The sequence below is a fragment of the Sodiomyces alkalinus genome (genome assembly GCF_003711515.1).
Source record: "Sodiomyces alkalinus F11 unplaced genomic scaffold SODALscaffold_3, whole genome shotgun sequence".
Classification (NCBI taxonomy): domain Eukaryota; kingdom Fungi; phylum Ascomycota; class Sordariomycetes; order Glomerellales; family Plectosphaerellaceae; genus Sodiomyces; species Sodiomyces alkalinus.
Window position 1 is genome coordinate 1,693,592 of NW_021167081.1, and position 7,133 is coordinate 1,700,724.

The 7,133-nt window shown below is 52.7% G+C and overlaps 4 protein-coding genes across 4 annotated transcripts in view; 2 read left to right on the forward strand and 2 right to left on the reverse strand.

Annotated features, from left to right (window-relative positions):
* The window catches only part of SODALDRAFT_358414 (hypothetical protein), a gene marked incomplete at both ends in the record, with an annotated part of 3,102 nt that extends 155 nt beyond the window's left edge, over positions 1-2,947 (reverse strand). The window contains 15 exons of the mRNA XM_028614100.1: positions 20-215; positions 289-308; positions 458-484; positions 521-603; positions 692-846; positions 911-1,063; positions 1,125-1,174; positions 1,268-1,448; positions 1,484-1,695; positions 1,940-1,975; positions 2,050-2,153; positions 2,237-2,271; positions 2,366-2,479; positions 2,629-2,680; positions 2,744-2,947. Of these exons, the coding sequence (XP_028467803.1) occupies positions 20-215; positions 289-308; positions 458-484; positions 521-603; positions 692-846; positions 911-1,063; positions 1,125-1,174; positions 1,268-1,448; positions 1,484-1,695; positions 1,940-1,975; positions 2,050-2,153; positions 2,237-2,271; positions 2,366-2,479; positions 2,629-2,680; positions 2,744-2,947 (1,622 nt within the window). The remainder of the gene's footprint in view (positions 1-19; positions 216-288; positions 309-457; positions 485-520; positions 604-691; positions 847-910; positions 1,064-1,124; positions 1,175-1,267; positions 1,449-1,483; positions 1,696-1,939; positions 1,976-2,049; positions 2,154-2,236; positions 2,272-2,365; positions 2,480-2,628; positions 2,681-2,743) is intronic.
* Positions 2,948-3,451: 504 nt separating this feature from the next.
* SODALDRAFT_332150 (hypothetical protein) lies at positions 3,452-4,793 on the forward strand. Its single transcript, XM_028611626.1, has 2 exons — positions 3,452-3,840; positions 3,896-4,793. The coding sequence occupies exons 1-2, from the start codon at positions 3,770-3,772 to the stop codon at positions 4,632-4,634; spliced, it is 810 nt and encodes a 269-aa protein (XP_028467804.1). The 5' UTR covers positions 3,452-3,769; the 3' UTR covers positions 4,635-4,793.
* Positions 4,794-4,908: 115 nt separating this feature from the next.
* SODALDRAFT_343891 (hypothetical protein) lies at positions 4,909-6,458 on the reverse strand. The gene is made up of 5 exons (XM_028613139.1): positions 6,349-6,458; positions 6,195-6,294; positions 5,966-6,133; positions 5,160-5,882; positions 4,909-5,106 (listed from the first exon to the last, which is right to left on the reverse strand). The coding sequence occupies exons 1-5, from the start codon at positions 6,368-6,370 to the stop codon at positions 5,091-5,093; spliced, it is 1,029 nt and encodes a 342-aa protein (XP_028467805.1). The 5' UTR covers positions 6,371-6,458; the 3' UTR covers positions 4,909-5,090.
* Positions 6,459-6,853: 395 nt separating this feature from the next.
* Positions 6,854-7,133, forward strand: part of SODALDRAFT_358417 (hypothetical protein) — a gene marked incomplete at both ends in the record, with an annotated part of 1,070 nt that continues 790 nt past the window's right edge. Inside the window, 2 exons of the mRNA XM_028614101.1 lie at positions 6,854-6,894; positions 6,968-7,075. Coding sequence (XP_028467806.1) covers positions 6,854-6,894; positions 6,968-7,075 — 149 coding nt within the window. The remainder of the gene's footprint in view (positions 6,895-6,967; positions 7,076-7,133) is intronic.

Genomic DNA, 7,133 nt, shown 5'->3' on the forward strand with positions numbered 1-7,133 from the left:
GTGGGGGTGGGTGCGATACCTGAAGCTCAGCACCGATGTGGTCTGGCTACAGTTACCCGTTTTGGGGGAGACCGGCTGCATTGACGAGAGACTTCTGGACGGAAGATTTTCACTAGACTTCTTGACTTTTCTCTTGAAGGACGGATTGAACGCAGCTGGCGCTTTCTCGACGCTCGACATGCGATAAGCGTGTGACGAAAGAACATGCGCGGTGGCTTCAGCCAATCAGAGTCTTCGGCTGGACCTAAGCGCCGAGCCATACCCCTACTCCAGTTCCAGTAGCCGCACATTTCATGGTCAACCATACGCTTGGTACCAGACGAGACGACAACACGATGTCATGAAAAAAAGAAAAAAGATGGAAAGGGGCCTATCCCCTAACCGAAAATTAACACATCTCAGCAGAGCTCTCTCGTTACCGATGCAGCCACCAAGCAGCTAAGCCGTTTCTTTTCACCCGATGCTCGCCTGGCTTTTCCCCTTGCTTCAGCACACACCCATTTTTCGCTCATTTCTCTACCAAGGAAGCGATTGGGCAGTCGGCCGAGCTGATGATGAAGAGTGGGGATGGACGCCAGGGGTGACTGGACTCACGAAGCTGTCCTACGGTGCGGTGAGGCAGAGGTGCCGAAGAACGCGGGTGTATGGACACTCTTTAAGATGCGATCTGCAGCGCCTCGTTCCTCGTCACCAACACGGTTGCAGCGTATGGGCAAGACGAATGGGACGGTATATATCTCGGCGGACCGATGGCCCTGCGAAAGAAGTAGCCGAACGACAGGGTGAGGGGGTCTTTGAAGACCAACGTGCGGTATAGCCGAGATGATCTCTTCTTGGTATTGCCTACTGGTCCATCCGTCACACCAACACCTCTAACGATGCGGCAAGGGGGGCGCGCGGTGCCAATGACGGTTGGGTTGTCTCTTCCCGGTCAGGATATCGCTCTCTCGTTTCGGCATAATGTCCCCGGACAGCCCTGTGGTGGTAACGGGTCGGACCAGGGTGTCCAAGATGTCCAAGATGTCCGAGATGTCTCCTCGCTGTACCTTTGATATGAAGGTACCTCGGAAAGAGTGAGGAGAAGTACAGTAATGTCCGCTACTGCAAGTGCAAGGAAGAGTCACCTTGGTGCGTGCTTGGTTCAGACGTCTTCCTCAAATCTTGGATGCAGCTCCTGATCACCTGTACGGGTCCAAGCCCTGTCCAAACTTCCTTATCACGGGATATCCTCCCTAGAATGACGCATGGTGTTGCTCATCTAGGCAACTGGAAATATCGGGGATCTGGGTTGGGAGGGTTGGGAGGGTTGGGAGAGTTGGTTGTCGTCCACACGAAATGGATGCAACGGCCGCGGCCCGCCGGGTCGCATGAGGTGCGGCCAGGTGATCGAAGAGACTCTTTGCTATCGTCAGGCATTCTGTTGGTGGCTTTCCTCCTCGTCATGAGGACTACAGCAGGCGCAGATCAGAACGCATCCACAAACGGTCGGAAGGGATGACTTGAAAATGGGGGACTGGCGAAATCCCTGTTTCTCTCCCAAGTGTCTGAGTCCCTGGGTCACTCGGTCGCTTCGCCTTCATATCCGGGTTTAGGGAACTTGCTGGTAGACAACCGAGACCGGTTCGAGGGCCTGGGAAGTTTCCAACGGCCGGCCCGCCGGTGTTGTAAATCCGTTTCCCTTGCTCGGGCGGTGGGCTATAAGGTAGAGAGAGAAAGAGAGCTCATCATCTGTGAACGGCGAAGGAGCAAGACTATGGATGCAGTCTTTTCTCGGAGAACTACACATACACACACAAAAAAAGAAGAAGAAAGTAGGCAAATGTCTGGAGAAGTGCTCATCTGGTGTTCAAGCAAACAGTACCATGGGACCTCTGGTCGAAAGCCTCGACTAGCAGGGACATTGGTTTTTTGACCCGAGGGAATTGGCAGGTTTGCTCACGCATACACCGAGCGGTAGTCAGCTGATTTGGCAAAGCTGCATGACGGCGTTCAGTCTGTGTGTGTGTGTGTGTTGGTTGGCGGGCTCATGGCCGAGGCCAAGGCCCGCACGCCTTGAGATTGGGAAAGGATTGATGCAGGGCCATAAGATGAGGCGACAGCACGAGCCAACCGGCGACAAACAGTTGCAGGTGCGGATGCAAATTATTATCCCTCTATCTTTTTTACGCTGCGTAGATCGAGGGGAGCAACGAAATGAAATGGTTCGGGCTGAGGAAAATATTTACCATGAACCAACGAGCGATTCGGGAGCAATTGTGGCCGGCGCCCCGCCTGGAAGCGCGTATCGATAACTACTCTACACGAATCTTCCGGGTCGAGGACTCGAGATACAAGGTTGTCGGGGGACCTCGGGTATCTATCTCACATGCGGTCCCGGAGACGACGCAGCTATTCTCGCGGTTCCGGGAAATTCCCCCTTGCTGCCCTATGAGAACAACGATGAGCACCGGAGCCGGGATGCTTGGCTCGGGATCGACCGCTGGATGACGGTCCGTTAACGTCGGTCGCTCCGGGTAGATAACTGCAGAATCTACACTATATATATTACTGACGATTTTGACTACGCTTTATCTGACACGATTTACTCACTTATTAACAAGTCCGTATTTGACCCACTATCCTAATCACCCAGGCTGCAGGTGTCACGTGCCAACGCTCGGACCCCGGGGAGTCGGCGATCCTGTCAGTGAGATATGAAGTGTGATGAATGCGTTGCCCCTCGATCGCCAATTCATTGCTGCACCATGGAGCATCCATCAGCCAAGTCTCGGGCGAACTCGCCATCAGACGGAAGCACGACGTCAGGCTTTGTGAAAGCATCAAGCAAGGACTCCACGTCGTCAAAGTCGCCTTCTGCTCCGCATCGATCAGCTAGGCGGCACTGCTGGGAATGCCGACGGCGCTGCTTAGTCTGTGACTTTGCCGAGCCAGCATGCAAACGATGCATCACTTCTGGCGTCGAATGCCCAGGCTACAGCGCTGTGAAACCCCCGAGAATCCAATGGCTCACACCGGGAAAAGTCACATCTCGACGTCGGACGCGAAAAGAGAAGGGAATGGGGACCCCGATGACTACTAAAGATGAGTTTCAGACGATGGGCAACGTCGCCGCTGCGCCGAAAAGGATCTCAGAGCTTGTGCGCACAACCCCGAGTCCCCGGGCCATTCTCATGCCTCCGTTTGGAATGGACATTCCCACCAGCGTCTTGACCCAGGCCGCAGAGTACTGCAAGTAAACTTTCACTCCATTTTGTTTGCTGTTGAGTCGCCTCCCACGATGGGCTAATCCGAGTGTAGTCAACACCTGCATATACAAGGACCTCCTACCAATCCATGCATTCGGGCGGAATCCTCATGTGTATCCTATCACAGCTGCACATCTTCAAGTGGCGGCGGCTCAGACTCCCGCATACCTGCAACTCGGCATGGTCTGCATGACATTAAGCCATCGCCTAAACACAATTAGAGGCGGGCCCCAGACTAGGGTCCTGGCTGAGAAGCTCTATATATACTGGGGTCTCGCCATCCGCTCACTCAATGAGCATCTAAACGACGAAGACAGGAGAACAGACGACAAGGTGTTTGCTGGGATATTGACCCTCCTGCTCGTGGACGTAAGTCATCTGTCCATCAAGTCCTAGAGCCGCAGGTGGCTGCAGGTGGCCGCAGGTGAACATGTACACCGCTGAATAACGATGACCCGCCCCAGATCCAACAAGGCAGCTCACTCGACTGGAGGTGTCACCTCGAGGGAGTTCACAAGTGGATTATGTTGCGCGGTGGCTTCCACACCTTGACTTTTTCGAAAAGCATCGAACCTCTCTCGCTTGTTCTCTGGACGTACGCAGCTCCATGAAACCCACTGACCAGATACATGACGCTAATCCTCCATCAGTGTGGCGGTTCTTGGCAACACGACATGCCCTGCCTCGGACCTCGCAATGACTGACTTCCACGTCGAAGCCATCGATTTCATACTGAACCAATTCCGTGGCGCGGTAGCTCCCTTCCAATTGTGTCCCTTGCCGCTCTTCGGTGAGATAATCAGGATCAACCATCTCCGCATGCAAGCTGTAACCGACGACGCTGCAGAAGTCGAACGCTTTGAAACCGAAGGATTCGACATCCTAGAACGTATCCACGGCTTTTCCCCACAGCAATGGGCGGAAACCAAGTCCGCTGCCACGCAAAACTCGGACTGGGTGCTCATGGGCTGCGTATATCGTGCTGCCGTGGCGTTATACTGCATCCTGTCCCTTCAAAGCCTGTCAGTTCTGCCCTCAACGCAGACCCTGCGAGACTGCTGCACCACGCACGCCCACCTTCTTCATTTCCTTCTGAGCGAAGGTTTATCGTCTCCGAGGTTTCAGCGATTCATGGTGTGGCCATTGGCTGTGCTGGGCGTGGAAGCTGTGCATGGATGCGCCGAGATGCGTGCTTTCGTAGCCGAGCAGCTGCCGCTAATCAGTCGGCATGTCGGCATCTACGTACCGCTGGCGGCCAAGCGTGTGCTCGAGTCATTCTGGGCCTCGGGTATGACCAGCTGGGACGCTTGCTTTGACAAGCCGTATGTTTTCACAACGCAGATTGCTGTCGACACTAGCCGTCTGTATTCCGACATGAGTCCAAGATAGCGAGGGAGAAGAGATCAAACTGGCATTCATCAGGTGAAATTCTTAACGTTGAATCAATTCGAGGGACGAGGAGGGGCGCGCCACCATCATCTGTACTATAAGCAATCAAGTCAAGAGAAATATCGTGCGCCAGCTGGGTCATTATTTCAAGCAACTATGCAAGTCTCACTGATTGGGAAACAACTTTTCTCTCATACAAACGATTCATCATCAGAAATACCAATGATCACGATGGATATTTTGTGGTCGTTAAGATTAGGAAAGGAACGATCTATTGAATACCCGTTTGCAAGAATTTAGAAATAAATAACCCAGAGTCAGTCCTGGAACTAAGCTCCAGAATTTAAACAAGCGTCTAAGTGTACAAAAGAAAAGTTGGGGGAATCGTAGTATACAAGTACGCCCCTGCAGCCGTACGAGTCTACGACCGGTATCGACCGTCTCGTCACTACAAAGCTAATCTTCTCTGAAACTACAGAATTTGATTAGCTGCAGTGAATAGATACGGGGTGACCTAGGTCTTACTAGCGATTGCTCGGTGTCGGACGCTCGGTGAGTTCCTGGAACTGCTGCAGCGGGGCCTTCCTGCGATACATGACGCCGAACGTCACGGCATTGACAACCTTTGCCCACATGGGTCGATTATCCTCGTCCTTTTCGCCAGCAACTTCGTTCCCGTCTGGTCCTAGGTGAACATGGTAGTCCCGTGGCAAGAAACGACCTGGGTGCCATATGTTCCAGATGATGGAGTTGACCAGCATCAAGGAAGCTTCGAAGATGTAAAAGAAGACCTCGAAGCGGAAAAGAGGATTCAGCTCTCTGAGAGACTCAATATCATCCAGGTCCTTGTGCGTGTGACCCGTGTGCTCGACGAGGCGATAGACGCAACGGATGAAGATCAAAGCCATGCTCGTGTACAAGGTTGTCCGCATCGTCTTGACCGACCTGGATCGGATATGCGCTTTCCTACATCGCCGGTAGAAGACAAAGGCCAGCCAGACAAAGGCGAGGATTATCATCAACTGCATAGTGACGGCGGCTATCGTCATGTTGCCGCCAACGCTCTGTTGCGTCGTTCCCGAGGATGGATTCGCGAAAAGAGCCACCCCCAGGCCGTTCAAAAGCTCGACCAGAAGCATGAGCCCGCCGAAAAAGGCCAAGACCTTCCCCGGGGGAAAAGGAGAGCAGTGAGGGACGTAGTAGAAAATTCGGCCGAGGATATGGTAGTTCGCGAGTTCGAGGAGAGGGCTAGCGGGCCGTGGAAAGATGGTGAGTTGACGTTGACGAACCAGGCGCTTGGTGTTACAGGACCCCGAATAAGGTTAACTTACGGGCAGATGTAAATAAAGCACTGACTGAGAATAAACATGATGAGAGGCGTAACGTCATCGACCTTGTACAGGAAGTTGTAAGATCCCCATATGCGCAACCCGTAGCCCGCGGTTAACGTCAGGCCGCAGAGAGGGTGCAAGCCGATCAATCGCCAAGCATTGTAGCGGCTTGTTACCAGCCAGAGTTAGATGTCCCAAGGGTTGAGAAGAATCGAGGTAGTGCACTTACCGGCATTGCCAGACGTGGAAGGCACCAGAGACAGCATACGCAATGGTGAAGAAGATGGCTGCTCCCGTGTTGGGCTGGTAGACGTACAGACTGAACAGGACTGGCTCGCGCGTTAGTCAACAAGCTGGTAGTTGAAAAGGGACGAAGCTTATACCTGGCTCTCCAGGTTCCGCCATTTTCAGAGGACGTGATAAGCAAGTAATAGAGCATTATGAGAGAACAACCCGCTCCTACGTTCCATCAAAGGCATTATATAAGGATCCCATCAGCTCTGGCATGAGAATATTCTTACTTACACGATACTGTTTCTAACCTAAGTGGGATAATGGAAATGCCAAGCCGCTCAAGCCCAGCTTGTTGTTCCTGACCGTCGATCACACCAACGCTAACACCGATTAGGATATTACAGATGCCAAGCCAGGATTCGCGGCGGCAGATGAACATGGAGCACGACAAGCTCATGCCATGATGAGGCGAATGGAGCAGGGGATCCGTTTTCAACTGTGCCAGGACACGAGGCTCCGTATCGCAGTAGAGGTTACCGGTATTAAACTCGAGAGCCATACTGGAGCGAAGTGCTACTGGTATCCAGAAATAGTTTTCTTGCTGGTAGTGATGAGTTACTGGTATTGAGATAAATTAAAATAAGGTATAATTAGATGTTTGCCGGTAGCGACGAGTTACCAGTGTTTAGGCCATTGTCAGCTAAATTAAGATATGAGTCGAGTGCTTATAAAGCACCAGCTACTTACTGGTAATGTCCGTTTCTCGAGTCGGCCGACTATCACAAATCCGTCATTGGCCGAATTCTGTTACGCATTTGTTAATTCTCAACGCCTTGCCGGTTTTGACTTGGAGCCAATTGGCCCCCTGCCTGGCACGTGAAAGCTTCTCCCACATATGCCTACGGGAAGGTCTTACATACGACCGGGAAGGGGG

What these genes read in the sequence shown, in the direction of transcription:
- SODALDRAFT_332150 (XM_028611626.1), top strand. Translation starts at nt 3,770, where the DNA reads ATGTTGCGCGGTGGCTTCCACACCTTGACTTTTTCGAAAAGCATCGAA. An exon ending in CTCTCGCTTGTTCTCTGGAC is followed by an intron (nt 3,841 to 3,895) that starts GTACGCAGCTCC and finishes ATCCTCCATCAG; the next exon opens with TGTGGCGGTTCTTGGCAACA.
- SODALDRAFT_343891 (XM_028613139.1), bottom strand. Translation starts at nt 6,370, where the DNA reads ATGGCGGAACCTGGAGAGCCAG. An exon ending in GGCGGAACCTGGAGAGCCAG is followed by an intron (nt 6,295 to 6,348) that starts GTATAAGCTTCG and finishes CGCGCGAGCCAG; the next exon opens with TCCTGTTCAGTCTGTACGTC. An exon ending in TGCTTTATTTACATCTGCCC is followed by an intron (nt 5,883 to 5,965) that starts GTAAGTTAACCT and finishes ACGGCCCGCTAG; the next exon opens with CCCTCTCCTCGAACTCGCGA.